General features: G+C 38.7%; 1 protein-coding gene across 5 annotated transcripts in view; it reads left to right on the top strand.

Annotated features, from left to right (window-relative positions):
- Positions 1 to 24,636, top strand: part of CUL4B (cullin 4B) — a 136,163-nt gene that overhangs the window by 106,425 nt on the left and 5,102 nt on the right. For 3 of the 5 annotated variants that reach the window (XM_075539527.1, XM_075539529.1, XM_075539530.1), the window contains 15 exons: positions 5,139 to 5,242; positions 6,606 to 6,675; positions 7,861 to 7,934; positions 8,795 to 8,957; positions 9,097 to 9,186; positions 9,491 to 9,573; positions 10,316 to 10,383; positions 11,760 to 11,878; positions 17,696 to 17,888; positions 18,825 to 18,929; positions 19,386 to 19,496; positions 19,928 to 20,019; positions 20,984 to 21,091; positions 22,754 to 22,867; positions 23,586 to 23,691. In XM_075539527.1, coding sequence (XP_075395642.1) covers positions 5,139 to 5,242; positions 6,606 to 6,675; positions 7,861 to 7,934; positions 8,795 to 8,957; positions 9,097 to 9,186; positions 9,491 to 9,573; positions 10,316 to 10,383; positions 11,760 to 11,878; positions 17,696 to 17,888; positions 18,825 to 18,929; positions 19,386 to 19,496; positions 19,928 to 20,019; positions 20,984 to 21,091; positions 22,754 to 22,867; positions 23,586 to 23,691 — 1,600 coding nt within the window. The remainder of the gene's footprint in view (positions 1 to 5,138; positions 5,243 to 6,605; positions 6,676 to 7,860; positions 7,935 to 8,794; positions 8,958 to 9,096; positions 9,187 to 9,490; positions 9,574 to 10,315; positions 10,384 to 11,759; positions 11,879 to 17,695; positions 17,889 to 18,824; positions 18,930 to 19,385; positions 19,497 to 19,927; positions 20,020 to 20,983; positions 21,092 to 22,753; positions 22,868 to 23,585; positions 23,692 to 24,636) is intronic. The other 2 variants (XM_075539528.1, XM_075539531.1) reach the window with 1 other exon arrangement.

Genomic DNA, 24,636 nt, shown 5'->3' with positions numbered 1-24,636 from the left:
TGAAGAAGTTACAACTCCAAATTCCAGGTGCCAGCTCTAAGGAAAGGCTTCCTCTGTGCGTTAGATCTGAGTCCTTGTGTCCTTTTCAACATCTGTGGAGCCTTGAAGACCTCTAAGTGTCTTCACATCAGTGTTACCCTGAGGCTACGAGGTTCTCTATGTAGGGACCCCATGCATCATGGAAACACTGTGTTCCCAGTTCGCTATTTTTTTTTTTTTGGTAGTGCTGAGGTTCCTCCACTCAATTCATTATCCTTTTGTTAGGCCCAGGATACTTCCCACATCAGATAAAATGTGACCTGAGTAAAGGTATTATACCCCACCCTAAACCCCTTAAAACTGATTGGGTGACCATCTCATAAATGACGATATCATTGCATTACTGCCAGGCTCCCTTCATCACAGAACTGTCAAAACCCCTGAGAATCATGGCCCACCAGGTTGTCACATATTTTAAAGGGATTCAATTCAATCATGACAGGCCCTTTTACTGACTTGTTAATTATACTGTATTTTTTTAAGTACAACTATAAATTTTTCATCATTGATACTTTATTTGCTCTCATTTAAGCCCTTTTCCCTAGATAGATAAAAATAGAAGTAATTTAGATTTCATTATTTAGTTTCCTTATACAAATTCTTCGTTTTTGATGTATTTCTGGTTCTCATTTTAGATACTTGGGCTAGATGTGGAAAGAGACAGACTGTAGACAATATTGCTGTATCTGTTAAAAAGTGTTTTGTTTTACTTTCTTTGAACATAATTCTTTGGAAAAGAATACCCAACTCATTAGGTTGATGACGCCAGAGTTGAACGCTCTGATGGTCATGATCGTACTGTCTGTTGTGCATAAATCCGAAGTCACTAGTAGATTCTCCTTCACCATGTTAAGTTCTCTATCTTTGCACTCTCTTTTTCCTTCACCATTTTTTCTTCTCTGCATTTCCATTCCATCCTCTGCTCTCTTCCTTGCTCGTTGTAAAGTGTTGTGTTCTTTGAACTGTTTCTTGACTCCCATGTGCCCCAAAGCATCATGAATTAGAGTTCTGGATTTCATTTGCTGTATATTCATATTTTCTTTGGAACACTTCATGCCCCTGCCAATATGTATTTGGTGTAACATGGGGACCATGCAGAGGAGGAACTAGACTGGAAAAGCTTAGCTAACAAATTTTGCTAGAATATTTTATACTTGACTACCTTCAGAAAGGATTTGATGCCGCAGATTTACCAGTAATGATTAAGAGCTTAAGTTAAAAAGATCGTTTTATTTCATCACCTGTATATCTAGAATCTGCTTAATCGAAATAGTTGTATTTTAGCAATAAATATACCTGATCCAACTTCCAAGACTCTTCAAAATACATTTACTTTTGTCCAAAGATACAAAACCTTAGAATACAATAAAGATCCCTAATTCTTAAATAGTGATTTGGCACGCTGTTTCTTTTTCTTCTCTTTTCTTTTCTTTTTCTCTGTAATCATTTTAAACTTAAGGAATTAAAAAAATTTTTTCGACAACTTTATATTGTGGATTGCTTGAAGGTTTGTAAAGCAAATCTATTTTCAGCAATTCATACACATTCTGTTTTATGTCTTTCACTGTAGTCCCCACAGTATAACATCACTCAACCCATTTCTATTCCGGTGTTTCCTGTTCGAGTCTTCCTCCTCTCCTAACTCTTCTTTCCTTCTCAACACCTTCTTTGGTCCTGCAACCCCCACCCCCAGATAGTTTTCTCTCAACAGTGATGGTAGGTTTTTTTTTTTTTTTGGTATTTTTCCAGGTATGTTTTATGGATGCCAAAGCAACTGTTTGTGTTTATTAATGTTCTCCCATTTGTACATAAATGATACCATACCAGGTATTAAATTGTTTTCTCTTTTGTATTTTAATATGTATTAGAGTTTTCTCTCATTACATGAAAAACTTAATATAGGTAATCGAAGAAGAGAAATTACTACTAGATCTGGTCATTATGTTAAGCATTCAGGGCTAAATTGAGAAGCAAAGTGTCTGTCTAACGTGAGTGGCCTTCAAGACTCACCATTAGATTCTCCTATCCTTGCCCCTTAACAACTTAACCCACTGTCCAATATTCTCACAAGCCTATTTTCGATTTCCCTCTGGCTCTTGAGGATTCCACTCATTTCCCTCTGTCCCTGAAGCCTTTCCTGACTTTCCCCTCCCCCTAAAAGCGGGGTTAGGGCTCTTGTATCTTGGTGGCATCATCGACTTCTCCCCAGCACAGTAACTAGCAACACTGTGAAATGTACTTAGCCCTAATGTGGCACTGAGCTCACAGCACTATTGTAAGTATGTCTTTTGGGCCTGTTTTCCCAGTAGGCCATTATATCTAGGACACATTGCCAATTGTAGATAAATATAGGTAAGTTAGTCCTTTGAATACTTAATATATTTACCTGTTTCATAGCCCCCAAAGTATTAAAGAACATATAAACTCATAACTAGAAATGTTGTCTTTGCCACTTTGCTCTTTAAGAGAGTGAGGGAGACAGCATGCACATCAGAAGATAAATAGCATCTTCTCCATGACAAGGCATTGTGGTAAGATTAATGAGAATGCCTAGGGAGTGGTTGGTACTTGAGACAATTAAGGAAAGCTTGTTGAAAGAAAGCCCTGGGTGCACTGTGGGGTAAGCATTGAGCTGCTAGCATAGGGTTGATGGTTCAAACTCACAAGTCACTCTGGAAGAAAGATAGGACAGCCTGGTCCCAATAAATATTTATTGTGGAGAGCCACAGAAGCAGGCTTATATAAGTCCTATACAAGTTATAATCAATTTTATAGCAGTGGATTTTTTTGTATTCGAAGAAGTGGAACCTGAGCTAATGGATAGTAAAGGAATATGGTATTTGTGTGAGAAAATAATGAGTTGAAAACTACTCTATGGGAGAAAACACAAACTCTTTGCCATGGATAGGACTCCAACTCTTAGCAACTCTCTAGGACAGGTAGACCTGCCCTTGTGGATTTCTGAGACTTGCCAACCTTTAGGAGTAGAAAACTTTTTTCTCCTAAGGAGTAGTTGATAGTTTTGAACTGCTGGCCTTGCGATTAGCAGTCCAACTTGCAGTTCACCACCCCACCAGGACTCTCTTGTAGAAGTAGTGGAAAATAACGGTCAAGATGAAGTAAGTGCTCAGTTGTAAGACAGTCTAAGCAGAAAAACGAGAATTGCTTAAAAAATTGAGATTCACTTAGAAACAAGGTGAAATGAAGGGAATAGTAGAGGGGCAGTTTATGAGGAGCATCTTGAGCAGAGGCTCATGAAATTATCATAAGGACAGTTGACTTTTTAGGAATGTCAAGGTTAAGGGCACTTAACCACACACAGCCAGAAATTCAACTATTCAACTATACTTGAACCTTGAACCCCTTGTACCAGGGATCTTTTTGCCGAGAGTTCAAGTGGAATTAGCCGCTTAAAATTCCATGCAACGCCAGTCCTTTCTGGGTCTCTTGGCACACAGTTCAACCTTTGCACGTGCCACAATAGCAACAGGAAAATAAACATGTATTTGTGGGCCTGTTTGACTCAAACATGTATTGTTCAAGGGAGAGCTGTACATTATTCAGCGATTATAGTTGAGCCCAAAGATCTGTGGACTATGGCCAGCAAAGACTGGTCACTGAGTCTAATTATTACATTAATGGGCCTGCTGTGAACCTGGTAAAGTGGCAACTTGCCTCTGATGGTCCAAACCTTTTGGACAAGCTTTCATCTTTTCATATATATATATGAAAGTTGAGACTTCTAGCTACAGATAGTGGCTATGAGTCAAAATCTATGTGAGTTTTGAGTTCTCTGATTGGTATCCCCACCTCCAGCCCAGAGTCAGTGGGACCAGCCAAAGCCACCCTTGTGGCATCAGTGGCCTGGCCTGCCATCTTTCTGTGTACAGTGTGACCCCACTCCCACAGCTCCTCGGTATTTCCTCTCTCCCATCAGTTAAGGCAGAGACCAAACTCAGCCTGTGGTGGGCATGATGGCTCATCCTTCCAGACATAGACTGGTGGGGTGAGTGATGGGTAGGTATGGGGACTTATTGCTTTGAGTGACAGTTGAAAGCAGCTATAGGATGCCACTGCTTTATCATGGTTCTTGGTGTCACTTAGATGTCACCCACTCTGACGGTGTTGGACTGCTGTGCCCACACCCCCTTAGTGTGTGTCTGCTGAATGTTTATAAAATTCCACTCAAAGCAGCAGGACTTGGAATAAACCCTTAGAATCCATTTTTGTAGAAGTTTTCTTTTATGTTGTGGTGAAAAAGGAATCCTTGTGTTATGGTTAAAGTCATTACTAGCTGTAATTGTAGATTATATCAGAGTCCATCCAAAGAGTCTTGTAAACATGACTGTGGTTTTAAACTTGAAAGTCATTTCATACACCTAGCAAGAAACTGACTGAAATCTAAAGCTTGCCATTTGAGGGTAAAGAAGACCAACCCAACTATTAGAATCAAGTACAAATAAGCAGTGTGCAAAATTTTAAATATCTATATAATGAAATATCATTAAAGAGAAATATTAGAGAAAATACCTTACACTTAATTATAGTGTACTCATTTTTAAAATGCTAGCAATTTTTATTATTCTGTTCTTTAAAACCCAAGGAAAGATGAACAAATTTTGGTTCAATTGTAGTAGAATCACTTGACGCATCTAATTAACAATTGGCAAAATAATTTTTTATACAAAATGGAAAATGATGGGCATTTTAACAAATATTGCGGCTTTGAAAATACAGCAGGTACTATAAATTTGATGTCTTTTCAGAGTAGAACTTGATGTGATTCCCTCCATCCATAAACCTGTACAACCATAATAAATAAAGTAGCTTGTTCTTTTATGATGCACTGTAGGAGGGGAGACTCCAAAAAACTCATGGAAAAATGGGATCAAAGAATGAGGGAAATTTTCCCCCACAAACTTAATTGAAGCTCCCTCCCCCTTGCATTGGTTATGAAAAAAATTTACCACTTATACTGATAACAGTTTTCTCTTTTACCTGGTCTATTTATATTAAATGACAAAACAACTCTTTTAATTGAGGTTTTCTCTTCCCTCCTTGTTCTCTCCTTAAGAAGGTATATGTTTTTACTCTTGCAGGCTGTAGAAAATCTCTGTTCTTACAAGATTTCTGCAAATTTGTACAAACAGCTGAGACAAATTTGTGAAGAGCACATCAAAGCACAGATCCATCAGTTTAGAGAATATCCTTTTAAAAGCAAAAACTCCTGTATTCTTGTTTGTCCGCATCTCTCCCTACCAACCCCAGCTTGATGTAGCCTGCCTATGTGTTGTAACTTTTGTTCTTTTGGTGCTTTTTTTGTCCCTAGGGCAAGAAGAAACAAAGTTGGACTTTTAGTTTTAATTAGGGACCAGATCTACATGTAGTATCAGTGTGAGTAAGTTTCTCGTCGCTTTACCCGTATCCTAACAAATATCCATCTGAGGAAGAATTAGCTTCTAAGGGAAATCATACCCTGATCCATGATGTTTGATTCTGTCTGTGCTTTATATTTGAGCTGTTTACTCAGTAGTACTATTGTGTTGAATTGGCTGATGAAAGCCCCGTGGACCCCCAACTGATTGTGAGGATGGTGCAGGGCCCACCTGGCTGTGCTCTTCTTCTTCTTTTTTTTTTTTTTAACAATTTATTAGGGACTCATACAACTCTTATCACCATCCATACATATACATACATCAATTGTATAAAGCACATCCATACATTCCCTGCCCCAATCATTCTCAAGGCATTTGCTCTCCACTTAAGCCCTTTGCATCAGGTCCTCTCTTTTTTTTTTTCCCTCCCTCCCTGCTCCCCCCTCCCTCATGTGCCCTTGGTAATTTATACCTCGTTATTTTGTCATATCTTGCCCTATCCGGAGTCTCCCTTCCCCCCCTTCTCTGCTGTCTCTCTCCCAGGGAAGTGGTCACATGTGGATCCTTGGAATCAGTTCCCCCCTTCCAACCCACTCACCCTCCACTCTCCCAGCATCGCCCCTCACACCCTTGGTCCTGAAGGTCTCATCCACCCTGGATTCCCTGTGCCTCCAGCCCTCATATGTACCAGTGTACAGCCTCTGCCCTATCCAGTCCTGCAAGGTATAATTCGGATCATGGTAGTTGGGGGGAGGACGCATCTGGGGGAAAGCTGTGTTCTTCATCGGAACTACCTCGCACCCTGACTGACCCATCTCCTCTCCTAAACCCCTCTATGAGGGGATCTCCATTGGCCGACGCTTGGGCCTTGGGTCTCCACTCTGCACTTCCCCCTTCATTTAATATGGTATATATATATATATATATATATACATATATATATATACATACACACATATATACATACACACATACACACATACACACATATATACATACAGACACATATATCTTTTTTTGCATTATCTGGCTGTGCTCTTCATTGCATTATTCATGGGATCAGCATTGTTAAGAGGGGCCTGGGGGCCTTAAAAGCAGTTAACAGGCTTATTCTCCATTTAAGATAATTGTGCTCTTACGTGTATGTTATATTTCTTTGGGATGCGTTTACATATCCTTAACATGATTCACGGACTCATTGGATAGTGTTCTTTTCCTAAAGAAGATCGATAAATGCTGGCAAAATCATTGCAGACAAATGGTAAGCTGGAAAAAGCCTTAGCATTCAATTCAATACTGTAGGCCCCCCCCCCATTCAATTTCTTTTTATTAAGGAATGTTCATTTTAAAAGTTTTCTGATAGCAGAGCTACCTTGATTGCTATCTGCTCTTGTGAATTGAAAACTAATTTTGGTTGAGTTTTTAAATTTCCAGTTGCAAGTAAACCCACATTTCAAAATGACTTGCGCCCTAAGGATTTTTTTTTTGTGATATTTACTTTGTAAAAAGTATGTCTCAAACAACAAAAACAAAGTATGTCTCTTGGTTTAAAATTTTAACTTTTGTCTCACTCTTGATGGATCTCTGTGGCTCACTGGTTACATGTGAAGATGCTCCATGGTCTTACATTTTAGCCTGTTCCAATCAGTCATTTCTATTCTTCCTAATCTGGCGTTGGCTTATTGTGATTTTTTTCCTACAAAAGAAAACCTTAAGGTCCATGCTCCCTCTCGTCCTCCAAACCCCCATATATGCAATCTAAAACAGCATTCACTCCTTAATTCTGTCACTGAAGGAAAACTGCAGGAGTGGTCCCTTGATCTTGTGTTTACTTCCAATTTGTAAGTAACAAGGAAGTTACAGGCCTATTTGCAGTTTCTCATAAGCCACAGCAAGTGCTAACACTGTAGTTTCATCAAAATCATATGGGCATAGTCTCAGATAACTTTACCTGAATTTTCTATCTTTGTACCCTTAAAAAACCAAAGCCTTTGTTTTGGAGTTGATTGTAACTTATTGCCACCCTATAGGACAGAGTTGAACTGCCCCGGAGGATTTTCAGGGCTATTAATCTTTACATTAAGAAGCAGTTATCTGTCCAAGACTTTATTTATATCTAGAATAGGGGTTGGCAAACTGCGGCTTGTGAGCCATATGCATTTCTTTAGGTATGTGCATGTGGCTGTGAAATAAAATTGAAAAATCGAAAGGATATTACTCACAATAATGATTTCCTTTGTTTGTAAGAATGTACTTATGGTTCTCAAGTAATTGTTAAATTGTTATGAGGAACAAGATTGACTCTTCATTTCAAAAGTTTGCTGACCCCTGGTCTAGAGTATATACAAATGAACTATTCCATTTAATTCTTTAATCAAGAGCAGATATTGCCTATAAACAATGTTTGATTTCTTCTTTCCTTCCCTCCCAACCCCACCACTGGCAGATAATGATCAGAAGCATTTTTTTATTCCTGGATAGAACTTACGTTCTTCAGAATTCTATGCTGCCATCCATTTGGTAAGGAGGCCAGAAAAAACTTTTGTCAAGATTTGTAATAACAAATCATAGTCAAATCCTGCACTAACAGAAGAGAGCAAGTAATTGTTGTGAATAGTTCCTTAAAAATTCACATCCGGCTTCTTTTATGTGTAGCAGTTTTACATTTTACTTATGCTAGTACTGAAAATAGCTAATCTTGCCTGAGCAGCTATAAATATATGAAGATTTTTATAACCTATGAATTTCAAACTTTGGAATATATGTATCTGTGTATAATTGTGCTGCTGATCAGTTCACTCATTTTCTCTCAACATTATTATGGAAATGTTTGTGTGTGTGAGAGAGAGAAAGCAGTATAGTGAACTTTTAGCCTAACTGTGTACCTATCAAGCTATCTACCACAATTTTCAGAAAGTTCACTGATGTTAAATCCTGAAGCCAGTTGATACATGACCAATTAAGCCTTCAGTACTAGTAAAGTGAAAAGAATATTTTCTGTCTTCAACTGTTTAAATGTTACACCAACTTTGCCTTTTGATTTGTGTATGGAAGAAATCCGCCGAATGAAAGAAACTAATACACCTTAGTTGTTCAGGAGAACAGAAAGAGTCAGTTTTCATTTAAGACAATTCATTAGACAGTTGCTGCATGCTTCAATCTAGTAATGTTATTTTCAACTCAATGTGTGAAATGTAGCTGTACCAGCTGATTGTGTGCCTGTGTATGTTTTCACCGCAGTTAAAAAAAACCACATGATAAATGTGGTTGGCTTGCTTCAAATCCTCTGAAGCTTTAATTCACGTGTAATAAGTGAAACTAATTCAGAGGAGGTATTATCAAACTTAGATTATCTATAAAATCTTTTTTCTTTATCTTAGGGACATGGGACTGGAGCTGTTTAGAGCTCATATTATAAGTGATCAAAAAGTTCAGAATAAGACCATTGATGGCATTCTTCTCTTGATTGAGAGAGAAAGGAATGGAGAAGCCATTGATAGAAGCTTACTCCGAAGTCTTTTAAGCATGCTCTCTGATTTGCAAGTAAGTTAGCTCTTTCACTTCTGAGTGGGTTGCTGTTTCTACGTTGTTTTAAAACCAAATTGATCATACCGGTCATGTAGCAGACACTCAGTGACTATTTATTAAATAAATGGGCTCCCTTGCATTGTTCTCCTCCCAGATTTATCAAGATTCTTTTGAACAACGATTTTTGGAAGAAACCAACCGACTTTATGCAGCTGAAGGCCAGAAATTAATGCAAGAAAGAGAGGTATTTTAAACTAGCAATTAGTATATTAGTCATCTCTCCCAGTAAAGCTCACTTTATAAAACACAAGTTACCCTTTGCATTTCTCTTCCCACCGGTCTAATGCTCATCTCTCACTTAGCTGCCCCTTTCCTTTCTTCTTAAAGGCCAGCATTTTGGATCATAAACTACCTAAAAGTTTACAGATGATGCAACCCTGTCGTATTTGACAGGGTTATTCCTTGGATCTTCTGGACTTGAAATTTTCTGAATGATGTACGGGGTGGAAAACAATAAATGATATACTAAAAAAATACTATCTTTATAGGTTCCTGAATATCTCCACCATGTTAACAAACGCCTAGAAGAAGAAGCAGACAGACTTATTACTTACTTAGATCAGACCACTCAGTAAGTATTATAGGCTCAGCCTGATAGTCTTTCACTGTGTTGTTGGAGCCCTTAACTAACTCCACCATTCCCGTTGCCTTTGAGTTGAATTCTGATCCATAGCGACCCTATCACAGAGTAGAATTTGGCTCCATGGCATTTGCAAGGTAAGCAGATGACCACATCTTCCTCCCGAGGAGAACAGCTGGTGAGGGGCGCTGACCTTCCCATGAACAATTGTGTGTGTAACCGTTACCCCACCAGTTTTTCCTTACACACTTAGCATCCCAAACCATGTTAGTTACTGTTTTCAGGTGTGACTTACGATTTTTCCCCCATAATTGTTTTCATCATAATTTGAACTACAAGGTTCATGTTCCTTCCCTATTTCATTAGATTTAATCAAAGGTGCGATGTGTGTGTTTGTACAGTGTAATTAAAGATTAGTATTAGAGACTGATGTGCTCCTTCAAATCTTAAGACTAGTACCAACTTACAGCAGAGACACTTAAGAAAATCAACTAGAGCAACCACAGAAACATTTATTTCAGGATGTGAATCAAGTGTGAAGTAAGTAGTGTTTTCCTTCGCCTAGGCAATAAGTAGAGTAACCGAACACCAATCATTGTATACATGGGTAGGAATAGTGAAAAAAATATAATGAACTATTTGGTCTTTTCTGATTCCTCACACTCCCAGGTGACGGGGGAGACTGTGAATCTCAAGGAAACTCAAATGTTATTAATTCTCTATTTTCTTGTAGGAAGTCATTAATTGCTTCTGTAGAAAAACAACTTCTAGGAGAACATTTAACAGCAATTCTTCACAAAGGTAATTGATTTGTAAAAGATTGTTTTTCTCCACTGGCTGTGGTAAACGAGAGAAATTTGTTAGACCGCCTTTTAATACGCTTTATGGCTGAATTTCTGAGGGTGGATACCATCCTCTCCCTATTCATCTCGGTACACATTCAGAAAGATGTCCTTCTCCTTAATGAAGGCTATAGGAATTGAAGTGATGCGAGAGCCTTCATCACCAGTATCACCAGTAGAAAGAGAGTTTGGAAACCGTGGCTCAATATATGTGAGACTTACAGCATTCCCTTTGTACTTAAAAATGTTTGTGTTCGTAGCACATGAAACGTAAGCACGTCTGTGAATCCTAAGTGATCTTAAAAATATGAGGTGGCATCAGAGAGTTCATGGAAATACTCCATTATCTTTTCATTCCATTTTCCATGAACTGCCTTGTGTAAGGTATTTATTATATATATATGTATGTCTGTGTATGTGTGTGTTTATATATGTGAACCAGCATTTTATAATCAATGTAGAAATCTGATACAAGCCATCATGATCATAGTAAATGACTTTTTTGTAGTGGCCAAAGTAACTATGTCATGAGAGCCAGCCCCTAACCAATCACGGGTCCGGTAGGCACAACTGTATAGCGACAATAAGTAAAGATTATGGTAAAGTCATAGAGAATAAGAGAGATTGAAATAATGGAGTCAGACACATTTTATGGTAGCATACTCACCTCAGCTCTTCTTGGTGGTACAGGGAAGGAGAGAGGAGGAGAGAAAGAGAGCAATATATTGCTATCCAAGGCTTATGTAGCTTTTCGGGTTGTGCAAACCCCCTAATTACAGGTAAAGACATACGTCACAGGAAGGGGTTGTGTTATAGGTAATAGAGTAATGAGAGGTGGGCGATCTAGGGTTATACATGCAATAGGAAGGGGAGGGATTGGGGGTACACAATAAGATGGGCAGATCCTAGATTCAGTATGGCAGCCTCACTTTCGATGTCACTGAGCAGGTTTAACCTGTTGTCTGCCTCTCCATGGAAACAGTTATCAGTAGGGTGTGAGTCCCACCTACAGTGAACCAGACAGCAATCTCATGGCTGAATATTTTCAGGGAGAATATCTCTAAGCATCTGACTTACCACCATGTGCTGGCAAATAGCTTCTAATGTTTGGCATATCTTTGGCGGAGACAAAGCTGGGGAAACGTCTTTTATATCCCACAACTTATTTAATTTTTATTCATAAATGTGATTGCTTCTGTTTAATTCCAAATAGATCTTTACATTGCAGCTCGCATATAAACTAGTTACAGTTCAGACTAGCTAACACAATAAATTGCACACAAATATTTGATATTTCTGTTCACTGTTTAATGCCAAGACATTTCAAAATTTCAGGTCTAAATAATCTCCTTGATGAAAACCGAATTCAAGATTTATCTCTCCTCTACCAGCTCTTCAGTAGAGTTCGAGGTGGGGTTCAGGTTCTCTTGACACAATGGATTGAATACATCAAGGTATTAACAATTTATTTGTGTTGCTTTGTTTTTTGTATTTCGTGACTTTTAATGTGTACCCCCAAGAGTGTGTATGAGGAAGTATTTACTGGTTAGACCAATTTGTTTTAAGTAATGTAAATTTTTAGAACAATCAGTGTGTTCTTATATATATGTTGGACAGTCCATGTGCTTTTTTAAATCTAAATTTTGTTTTTATCTTGAGTCTTCACATTTGTTACTTTTTAAAATTTTAACAATGATATTCACAATAATTGCCTCCTTGATATCTGACAGAATTTCTTGCTTGGACACTGATAAGGGAGCTTTAAAAAGTTAATGGAGAAAAAAAGATAATTAGATCTTCCCCTGAAGTTTTTGAAGTCCCCTTCATATAGCTGTGAATGTGGAAAAAAAGAAAGACTTCTTTTGGACCCCTTTCTTTTCCTTTTAATCTCTCACTGAAGCCAAATTGCCATTGGATTAAGGGTAAAGGGCTACACAGCCAATTAATATACTTGAAAGTCAGTAGGTTTGTACCTATAAACGGTTGAATTGGCAGATTAGTAGCCCAAATAGAGAGCAGCTGCTGAATCTCCTATGGACAACCAAAACTCTCCGGGCATTTGGTTCCTTTAAGGCAGTGGTTCTCAACCTTCCTAATGCCACGACCCTTTACTATAGTTGCTCATGTTGTGGTTACCTCCCAACCATAAAATTATTTTCGTTGCTTTTTCATCATTGTAATTTTGTTACTGTTAGGAAGCGGGCAGCCCCTGTAAAAGGGTTGTTCGACCCCCAGGTTGAGAACCTCTGCTTTAAGGATTTCTAAGCAGTGCAAGCTGGTTCAGTTGTGGCCTAGGATGCAAATTCAAAGCAGATCTGAATTTTTATAATTGGGGTGAAGCAGACAAACAGGATGGGAAAAATTACAGGTCAAAGGCCCTAGAATGGAAAGCTTGAAACCGCATATGAGAGATTGTATTAGTAACTAAGACCTTGGCGAGCTGCAAATGTTCAGAGCAGCCCTGTCAGCCATTATCTTTGAGTTGGGCACTGCTATTTCCAACTCAGCCAGTCACGTGAGATTTGGTTGCTATGCACTGCACATTACCTAGTTCTGAGGAGGTGGTAAAGTGTAGGGCATCAATAAGTAGGGTGTACAACATTGACTTTGTGGACTGTGTTATATGCCACGACTATGATCCTGAGCCCTCATGCCCAGTGACTTAGTTCTTCAGGATATTTAATTGTGGCCAAGAAGTTTGTAGGAGCCCTGGTGGTGTAGTTGTTACACTTTGGGCTGCTAACTAACTGCAAGATCAGCATTTTTAAACCACAAGCCTCTGCAGAAAAAAGATGGGGCTTTCTACTCTTGTAAAGAGTTACAGTCTGTGAAACTCACAGGGGGTACTTCTACCCTGTTCTGTAAAGTGACTTTGAGTTGGCATTGACTCAATGGCAATGAATTTGCTTGGAAGAAGTTTGTGTAACTCTGTTCCCTCTGTGTTCTGTTATATATCAGGATATAGTTGCAACACATATAAATACATAGGTATATCCTCTGCCGTGTGTGTGTGGGGGGGGATGAGTTACAGAAGGAGGTCTTCAAAAAGTTCATAGAAAGATGGGATGGAATTTTTCCTCCTCTGGAGAAGTGGTACCTCCTCCATGTTAATCCTTTTCCATTCTTTCTTGAAGGATGCATAACTCACCTTGTTTCCTGTCCTGGGCAATTAGGATGATCCCTTGCAAAATTTTGTTGGCTGTAAAGTAAGCGTTCATGAAGTAAAAGATCATGAAAATTTCCCAGATTCTTTCTTGAAGCCCCCTCCTACTCTTGGGTGTACTCCCTTAATGTCAGCCCGTACCTATTTCTCTTGCATCTCTTCCTGTGTATCCACGCGTACATTTTTGTTTGTTTTTATTGTAGGGTTGTGTATGTAATGAGTATAAAATGGATGACTTACAGGCTTAGGAGCCCTATCTGACTTCCTTACGGCCTCAAGGCAGGGTTCAGACATACCTCCACCCTCTATCCTTTACCCTATTCTAACATCAGCTTTGTCACCAACCCACAGCACTCTGCTTTTGTGCAGGGTCTGCTAAATCATTGCAGTAGCCACACAGGTTTCGCCGACAGTACTCATAATGAAAGCAGTTTATTAGGGAAATTAACAGGTTACTACAAGTCAGGATCAGTAATCAGTAAAGATGAGTCACTGGTTCACAGTAACACTTCTCAGCCAGCATCCAAGTCTCTCTTTGGTCCCCAATCTCGCAGCTATGTCATTCTTGGCTTCTGTCTTCATGCCTCACATTCTTGGCACTGCTTCTCCTGTGTTCTGTCTCTTGGTTTCCCCACCTGGCCTGACTCCTTTACTCTAGTTGATGATTTCTGTGTCATATCGGCTTCCACCACTTCAGACAGAGATCTCAAATGTGCTCTTCTGATCTCTCTGTGCCCTAGATGGCCCTCGTGTACAGAGGCATGGCTTTGTTGGAAACGTCAAGTTTGTCTTTTAACAGACCATGCCCCCAAGGAAACAAATAATGTGACTTGGTTCATACCCTCTGCTAATTAACTCAGCACTTAATTCCCCTATAACCCTCCCTGCCCAGTAGCATAGCAAGAGAACTCCTTCCAAAAATAGGGTTATAGCCACAGCCATAGAGTCCAGAATTCCAATACACCACATGAGGAAACATGTTCAGAAGGGCTGTATTAGTTGACTACATCTCAAATAGTACTGTTTACCATTGTTGATTCTTACTCGTGTGCACTTCCCACTAACTTCCTTTGTTTTGCTCGTTATGGTGAGTTACCCCTTACCATATTATTGCCTTTCCCTAATAATAATTCAGCTAATAAATGCTCTCTGGTTAGTGAGTTTTTTCTTCCTTCTTATCCCTTTTAACCATCAAAGAGTATTTCTATTTATAAATCATTTGACTTTATTGTTAGTAGTCACAGTACTTGTCCTTTTATGATTGACCTACTTCACTAAACATAATGTCCTCCAGGTTGATGAGAAGTTTAATGAATTCACTGTTACTCTTTACTGTTGTGTGGTATTCCATTGCGTGTATGTCCCTTAGTTTGTTTATTCATTAATCTGATGAACACTTAGCCTTTGTGAATAGTGAACATGGGTGTGCATGGCAGAGTAAGTTCCAGATCATAATGCACCAGTTTATTCTAGACACAATGTGTTTAAATATGTCTTTGCAATCAGTGTATAGCTATAGACAAGTTCTTTCAGTAATACATTTATCTGAGTTTTATTAGGTGCCTTTAATAAAAGATATCCAATCAAAGCCATCTTTTCAGGGACTAGGCTGGACCATTTAAATTCAAGACATAGAGGTCAGCTCAGAAGGTTGTGGTGATATTTGGGGAGTCCCAAGGACTCTATTGGTGATATGGGTTAGACACTGGGGTGATTCAAACCTTCTAGCCATTCCACAGGAGATGGATGAGGCTTGTCTGCTGCTGTGAAGATTTACTTTCTCGGGCATCCTTTATAAGGTCGCTGTGAGTTAGAATCACCCCATAGGAATAGGGTAAGGGATAATCTTGATAGGTCTTTTCCAAGGACATAGAGGAAAATCACGAAGGGTTGCTAAGGGGCAGGTTTAAGAAAATTCACAACTGCACTGAGGAGGGCAAAAAGGCAAGTTGGGACAAGGCATTTTTTTCCACGACCACAATATATCTGCTCACTCTTTGAAAGCAACCAGGGTTGTCCTACAAGAGTTTCCTTGGGACATCTTACTTCGTCTACCATACAGCTCTGATCTTGCTCCCTTGGCACTTCTTTGTGTTCCCTAAAGTTGAAGTACATTTTAAAAGAATTTGAACCCCCTGAGACTGGCCAAACTGCCATTTTGAAAGGTGAGATAAGAGTGCAAACTTCTTTGGGGCAGAGTTAGAGAGATGAAAAGTCTATAGACCAAGATGGAGAATAGCCGAGAAACAAGAGCTTCACAGTTTGATATTTTTGTTTAATAAAGGTTTATGTAGGGTTTTTTGTTCAGGTTTCTATGATTTTTGTAGAAATACTTTTTGACTTAGCCATTTATACATAATCATGTTATGGCTCTTAATCTTTAAATCACCTATATCCTTTCAGATATCTCTAAAATAGTTGTGGTATTTAAAGAGATGGAAACAGCACTGTAGGCATCCTCTGAGCCTTTGAGGAATTGCCTGGACTCCTTTAAGTGCTTGTTAAGAGCCTCTTTTTGTTCTGTTTCCAAATAATTTTTTAAATTGGGGGCTCATACAATTCTTATCACAATCCATACATACATCCATTGTGTCAAGAACATATGTTCATTGGTTGCCATCATCAATCTCAAAACATTTGCCTTCTACTTGAGCCCTTAATACCGGCTGCTCATTTTCCCCCTCCCTCCTCACTGCCCCCTACCTCATGAACCCTTCATAATTCATAAATTATTATTTTGTCATATATTACACTGTCTGAGGTCCCCCCCCACCACCTTCTCTGCTGTCCCTCCCTCAGGGAGGAGGCTATACGTAGATTCTTGTAATCAATTCCAAATAATTTTTATACATGGTTTATTGAGTTCTAGGTTGCAGAACCCACTAGTACAGAGGGCCAACTGTACTGAAGATTTTGATCAAAGATTCTATAGAAGAATCATGATCAAAAGAGAGAACAGAATTCTAAATCCCTGTGGACTCCAAACTTTCTGAAGCCAGATGATCCCCTGCAACTATTAGCCTGTGATAATCTTTAAACTTTAAACTAACACTAACCCCTGAAGTCATCTTAAATCAAACTTTATTGTCAGTGTTAGGTGCCATGGAGTTGTTTCTTGACTCTTAGAGACCCTGTGTACATAAACATAATTTAGCTTAATTACAAGAGAATGTTTGCCTTCAGCATTGTGTTCTTTTTAAAAAGAAACTCGTCATTCTGAATCGGGCAAAGATTTACAGAGTAAATCCATTTTCCATTAAATAGTTCATACAGTTTGTTTCATGTCATTGACTTGAATTCCTACAATGTAATATCACTTATCCCACTTTTTTGTGTTTTCCATTCCCATTTTCTTACGCCTTCATACCTTCTGAACTTTGCCCTTGAGCAAATGCTGCCCTTTTGATCTCTAAAGAATGCATGCATATCTCCTTAATATTATTGTTCCACCTGTTTATTGTTTGAAAACTGAGGATCAATCAGGTGTAAGTTCAATTCCAGGCCTGAGGAGTGACTGAGGGCCATAGTCTTGGGTGTTCCACCAGCTTCTAGCCGACCAACAAATCTGGCCTATTTTAGAGCACTGATCTTTTTAAGAACTAGATAACAAATTGACAGCAACAACTCAAAAAGACTAGATAGTAGTAATCTTAAGGGACAGGTGAGCTTCTGTGAATGCGGGAGGAACAATTCAGAAAGTTGGGTGAGAGTGATTACACAACATGGAGGATACAATCAATGTACTGGATTTTATCCATGTAAGTTGTTGAATTGGTGTACGTTGTCTATGGGCTTGACAATAACAGCAAATAATAAACTTTTTAAAAGATAACTGATTTCTTTTAAAAACAAGGGAAAGGGTCTAGAATTCAAAACCATTAATATTCTCTTCCTTAGGAGTTTTGTAATGATTGAATGTGATCATAGAAGTTGATATATTTTATCACTATGATGTATTTTTCTCAATTAAAAACAGCTTTATTTTACAAAAAAACTTTTAAACATATTTGCAAGCTTAAAATAGGATTGGGGTGGGAATAGGATTTTGGAATTGTTCTCATGGTACATGAAGTCTAATAAATAGTGGTAACTTATTTTTCCTTTTTAGGCATTTGGCAGCACTATTGTAATTAATCCTGAAAAAGACAAAACCATGGTACAAGAATTGCTGGATTTTAAAGATAAGGTTGACCATATAATTGATATCTGCTTTTTGAAAAATGAAAAATTTATCAATGCCATGAAAGAAGCATTTGAAACATTCATTAACAAAAGACCAAACAAACCTGCTGAGCTTATAGGTATTTTTCTAGTCTGTTTTTTTTCTATTTCTTTATGGTTTTTCTTTCTTTCATGGAAATCCCCCGTTAATCTGAAATTTTGACATAGTTGTAGTCTATTAACACCCTGTTCATTTGGGAATACTTAGCTGGTTATATCTAGTCTGAAGTTTTCTAAGAACCTGGATGTAAGGAGTAAGTAGTTCTTTAAGCTAAAGAACATCTCAAAGCTTATATGTCAAGCATGATGTCTTTTCTTTGTAAGATGGTACATTAGACCCTATTTCACTTTCTTTATAATAAGTATAAATTATATCTAAGCCTAGAACAATTTAGAGGCGGGACCAGGTGTTATTTCTAGGAGTAAATACTTAGGTGTATAAGAGGGCAACAAGAAATCCAGGTGGGGAATCAATGTGTACTAGTCTATGCCCATTTAGTATAAGGACATTTCTTGGGATTTTTCCACCCTATTCGTTGATGTCAGGAGGTTGTCTGAGAAGATCCTTTCCCACAAGGATTAAACGTCTTTGAAACCTAGTATTCCTATTAATCTTGCCAATTGTACCTTCTACTCTACAGTAGATTTGGTTTATTTTGATAGAAAAGTCATGTAAAGATTGGCATCTGTGTAAAATGGACACTGCAGGAAGATGCACCCAGTTTTTCAGTGACCTTGAATATTAACCAGAAGACGGTTCCTCCACCCCATCCCACTCCCAAGGGTACTCATTCAATTACGAGTCAGAAGATATGGTCTTGAGTTTAGGTGCCGATATTTATTAGCTGTGTTGCATTGAAACAAGTTATCTGAGCTCTTGAGTTTGGGGATTTAAACAAAATACTTATATACCTCATAAGCATTGAAAACTTGCGTGTATTTTACTCCTGCTTGGGAATGTAGAGTCTATGTGGATTACTCTGGTCATTAAACAACAAATTTCTCCCTCATTGCAGCTAAGTATGTAGATTCCAAACTTCGTGCTGGCAATAAAGAAGCTACAGATGAAGAACTTGAAAAAATGTTGGATAAAATTATGATCATATTTAGATTTATCTATGGTAAGTATTGCTTTTTAATATTTTTTCTTCTAAGACAAATCAATTAATGGAAAAGCTAGTCAATATATTCCATCTGAAGGGAATATTTACTTGGGAGTTGGAGATTTTCCAGTTGTATTATGGAGTTACTCTGACAGATTACAATTTAATTGCCTGTGCTTTGACATTTCTATTATAAAGAGGCTTGACTTTGGTGACTTGGTTTAATCTCTATTATATCCGCATGAAACCTCTTCTAAAGCAAAACCGTCTCAATTGGTTGCAGGAAAGAATCATTGGCATGTCAGGCCCAGTGTTTTTTATTGTTTCTCCAATTTAACAAACTTTGAGACACTTTGATAAAATGAGGAAAGCATACTAACTTGGAATAGTGGTGTGTTTTTAAGCACTTTGTAGTAATTAGGTCAGAATGTTTCACTGGAAGATTGTGAGTTGAGTTTTTTTAATTGAATATAGGGAAAGATGTGTTTGAGGCCTTTTATAAGAAAGATTTAGCCAAACGCCTGCTAGTTGGGAAAAGTGCATCTGTCGATGCTGAAAAGTCGATGCTGTCCAAGCTGAAACACGGTATGCTTCCTATTCTTTTCGTCCTTTTTTATATTTCTGAAGATAAACAGCTCAGTATAATTTTTATTCTCAGTTTATTTCCTTTTCCATCATTCATCATATGAGGGAAACTTACGAGGAAAACTTACACATGATGTTTCTAACCTATTGTACCTATTCCAAGCTATTGTATGTTTTGTATTGTTCTTTTTTTTTAACTTGTGTAAGTTTCCCATTTGTCTTGTGCCTAAATAGTGACAGTCCATAAAGTTACCTCAGGATTAAAGGATTTCACTCGGAATTAATGGGCCATATGCTGAGGGTCAGGATTTCCTTTTATTCTTATGGCTATAGATCCTATTTTATGCTTACGTAAATTCAATATACCATGTTTTTAATAATAATCTCTTCCTTTTATTAAAATATTATGACTGTACAAATGTCTGTAATAGAATGCGGAGCTGCTTTCACCAGCAAACTTGAAGGAATGTTTAAGGACATGGAGCTTTCTAAAGACATCATGATTCAGTTCAAACAGGTAAAAGTGAGTTAAACTCTTACTTAACTCCTGGAACTTAAATATGTTCAGTTGACATCTTCCTGTGATTTATGCTGAAATGGATAAACAGGAACAAGTATTTATTATAAGTACATCATGGCAACTTGGATGGTTTTCACAGTAGGGAAAAAAATAACCAATACATTTGACTTACCTCAGGATTAATTCTTAATGAGCACCCAAAATAGTGCAAAATAGTAAAAAAGTGCTATATTCAGTACAAGTTAAGTTGTAACTATACAGTGGGAGCAGGACTTTCCCTAGAATCTGATCAGCTGGTGGCATTAAGGAGGGAAGAAAAAGGATCAAAGTGGTTGTATAAGGTATTTGAGGACATTGAGGAAACCAACGGGACTCAGTTTTGGAGCAGTGGTTTAAAAACATTTAGGACCACAGCGGTAGCAAATTTCTGCGGTGAAAAATAAGACTTGAAGACTTAAGAGAAAGAGCAGCTTTAGTAGGTCACTGGTCCAACAGAAGCAACAGAATAGGATTTATCTGCTATGCCCCCCCTCCTTTTTTTTTCTTTCCTTACTTCAGGTTATCCCCTGCAAACAGGCAGTGGAACAAGTGAAAAACCGGAGACTTGGTGGGGTGAGGAATGGGGGTTGCTACAGGGAGTTCCAAGCCACACAAGGGGCCTCCAAAGGTGGGGACTTTGAGTGGCATGGGGAAAATAACGGAGAACAGTGCTGTGTAAGAAGTTGACAACACGTGATCCCCATGTGCTGTTATAACATGTTACCTTAGTTTTCTAGTGCATTTAATGTAGGTATCATTTATAATCCTCTTCATAGTAAACCTTTTGTTTTAAGGCTGGTCAGCATTTGCATGGGTTTTTACCCCCCCCGCCCCCCCGGGGGGGGAGTTTCTGAGCTAGGTCATTGTTACCATATCAACAGCCTGCTTTATAATAAGATCTCAGTGCATGTGTTGACTCTTCTTACAGTATATGCAGAACCAGAATGTATCTGGGAATATTGAACTAACTGTGAATATCCTGACAATGGGCTATTGGCCAACATATATACCTATGGAAGTCCATTTACCACCAGAGGTAAGGATTACTGACTCAGAATACTTGACATTTTCGTTTATCTGTTGCTTAAAATAATTGATGCCTTTTAGAAGTTGTGTCAGTGAACACATCAACAGTAGATGACAACTATTTTCTTATTTCTTTCCTTGAACCATGTCTAATTTGGTATGTAGCGATTGGTTCCCAGGCTTTGGATTCAGGGACCATTTCCCCAGTTTGTGCCCTTTACCCAACACTCAAAGACTCTAGTCCAGAAGTCACTCTGGGGATGGGGAGGATCTCTGAATAATGGGTACCTTAGAAAATCTATCTCAGCTCCTGGGAAAATGCCCAGTGCAGGACTGGGCACTTCCGAAATAGCCCATTGGAAAAGAAGGCTAGAGAGCTGGCTTCTGATGGTCCTCTGTGGAGACGAGCTCATAGAGGGAGAATCTAGAGAGAACAAGAAGAAAATGGGCATAGGCAGAGCATTGTAAAAGATTCCCATTGATAATTGAACAACTAAGTTGTATAAGTGAAGTATGTATATGCCAATAAAGCTAAAGAAAAAAATGACTCCATTAAGCAAGAACAAAACTAGCACAGGAGCAGCAGTGAAATTTGGGACCCAGGACTGCACAGAGGGGCAGTGTTTCCGAAGCAGATTGTTCAGTGTTAGAATTATGAAAATAGTGAGCATGGAGTGAACCGTAAAGAAAGCTTACGGTGCCTGGCTATCACAAAGTAAAGTGTCTGGGGTCTTGAGGCCTTGAAGATAGTCAAGCAGTCATCTAGCTGAGAAGCAACAAAGTCTACATGGAACAACAAGCGCACCAGCCTTTGTGATCATGAGGTGTCCATGGTATCAGACATCAAAGATCCAAAACAAAATATCACATTCTGAATGAGGGGCAGTGCAGAGTGGAGACCCAAGGCCCATCTATAGACAATTGGGCAACCCCTTACAGAAGGGTCACAGGGAAGAGACAAACAAGCCAGTCGGTGCAGTATAGCACTGATGAAACATACAACTTTCCTCTAGTTTTCTAATGCTTTCTCATCACCACTGTCATGATCCCGATTCTACGTTACAAATCTGGCTAGACCAGAGGATGTATACTGGTACAGATAGGAACCGGAAACAGGGAATCCAGGACAGATACACCCCTCGGGACGAATAACGAGAGTAGAGATACCAGAAGGTTAAGGGGAAGGTGCGGTAGGAAGAGGGAACCGATCACAAGGATCTATGTATAACCCCCTCCCTGGGGGATGGACAACAAAAAAGTGGGTGAAGGGAGACAGCGGACAGCATAATACATGACAAAATAATACTAGTTTATAAATGTATCAAGGGTTCATGAGGGTGGAGGGGCGGGGAGGGAGGGGGAAAATGAGCTGATAACCAGGGCTCAAGTAGAAAGAAAATGTTTTGAAAATGATGGTAATAAATGTACTTAACACAGTGGATGGATGGATTGTGGTAAGAGTTGTACGAGCCCCCAATAAATTGGTGAAAAATAAAATGAAAGAACAGTGAACCTATTAGGTGTGGTAGAAAACTACCTGACATTCAAGTGATCACTGGACCTATTACTGATTATTGTCTTAAAGGAGTGTCCTGAGCTTAGTACACACAAGGTGATGCAAAGAAAGGTATTGGCTTATTGAGCTTAAGTAATACTTTGTCATTTATTTTAGATGGTAAAACTTCAGGAGGTTTTCAAGACATTCTACCTAGGTAAACATAGTGGCCGTAAACTTCAGTGGCAATCAACTCTAGGACATTGTGTACTGAAAGCAGATTTTAAAGAGGTAAGTTGCTAGTCCCAAAGTTTAGTTTTCACCTTCATCTTTAGTATTGCGATTATACCTCACAACCTGAAGGTGTACGCAGTTGTAGAATCATCGCAACAAGTGGCCCATTGCAGTGATGGCTTGCCACACAGCGTTGCATGTGCTTCAGTCTCTTTCAAGAAGGGTATTTTCCACAATCGGCTGCTCCTGCTGCAGAACCAGAAATAATAGTCCACTCCCCACCTGTGGACGCAAAATTAGCATGGCCACCTCTTAACAGGAAACGTTTTGCTGGGTGAGAGCATAGAGTTGGGAGCGAAGGAGAAGCTATTCTTGTGTCTAATTTCCAGAAATGGCTGCAGCTCTTGATGCTTAAGCTGTATCAAGAAGTTAAAAACTCACTTGAAATCAAGGTTTCCTGCTGTTCATACAAAATCTCTGTGATGACATAGGATTTAGTTAGTAATTTTCATGGCTTTGTTCTGTTTGAATTATCAGGCTTTTTAAAAGGCCTTGTGAAAAGGTCACCTAATGCTTCCTCTGATTTTAGGCAGGATCACGCTGAACATAATGTATTTGCACCTGAGTTGGCTTTTCTGGATAATGCTAATCCATGTGTCTACATCCACTAATTGAAAAACACTTTTCCTATAAGAGGTTTTTTGATTTCTTGTTCGTGTGTTTTAAAATGTTTATTGTTTTAATTATCCCTAACCATTGCTTTATCTCCCAACAGGGTAAAAAAGAACTCCAGGTCTCTCTCTTTCAAACACTGGTGCTGCTAATGTTTAATGAAGGAGACGAATTCAGTTTAGAAGACATCAAGCAAGCTACTGGAATAGGTTTGTGTTGAATCAGTTGATGAGTAGTCATTTCCAAGGGCCCACTGTGTCAGCTTGGCTTGTGTTAAGAGCCCTGGGGATGGCAAAGGAACAATCCTGTTCCTCAGAGCTCTTACTGGATCCCATGGGGAATAGAGGAAAAAATAACATTTGAAATCTTTTCAAAACCATTAAGTACCAATATGCTTAGAAGTGTAAAGAGTTTGGTGAAGCAAGCCTTCACTGGAAACTGGCACAATTGGGAAAACTTTCATGAACCATTAGGGAGAAAAGCATGTTACCAAGGAGAACAGCCTTGGGCTTAGCATCAAGCATAGTGCTGGCTTGGATCATGAAGAGTTTAACAAAGAATGAGAAATGAAGTTAGAGAAGGAAGCTGGGTAGAACAAGGTCATGGAGAGCCTTAAAAATCTAGCACACACAGGAAAAAGAATAAAAGAAAATTTGGTGAAACCTACCTTGTAGAGTCTTAAATATATACCATGATGGAAGTGATTTATTTGGACAATTAACTTGGAATCAGCATGCAAGGCAATTTGGAGTTCAAAGAAATTACAGTCTAGAAACAGTAACTCAAGCATAGAGTGGTAGAAATTTATATTAGAGGGAGGGGAGGCCATTGATAATGGAGAAGGGCCATCTGTCTCTAATGAAGCAACTACTAGATAATGTAGGGGAGGGTTGTGAATGAGAAGGAAGAGTGACAGAGGATTCCAGGATTGTTCATCCACAGTAGGTTGGTAGTATCACCAATAGCAGTTGAAGAATTCACATTTCTTTGGAAATGGCAGCGAATAACGTAGACATCTTGGACTTGATGGTCAAGTAGCCAGGGACAGGTAGGTGGTCTTTAAATGTGGGAAAGGTCATTTCTGAGAATTTGACAGTTACCCAAATAAAATGATAATTGAAACTTTTAAAGGACACCTAGGGAAGAAAAGCAAG

This window comes from Tenrec ecaudatus, chromosome X, assembly GCF_050624435.1.
Source record: "Tenrec ecaudatus isolate mTenEca1 chromosome X, mTenEca1.hap1, whole genome shotgun sequence".
NCBI classification, from domain to species: domain Eukaryota; kingdom Metazoa; phylum Chordata; class Mammalia; order Afrosoricida; family Tenrecidae; genus Tenrec; species Tenrec ecaudatus.
The sequence above is the reverse complement of the archived record's forward strand: the minus strand, read 5'-3'. Positions and strand labels throughout refer to the sequence as shown.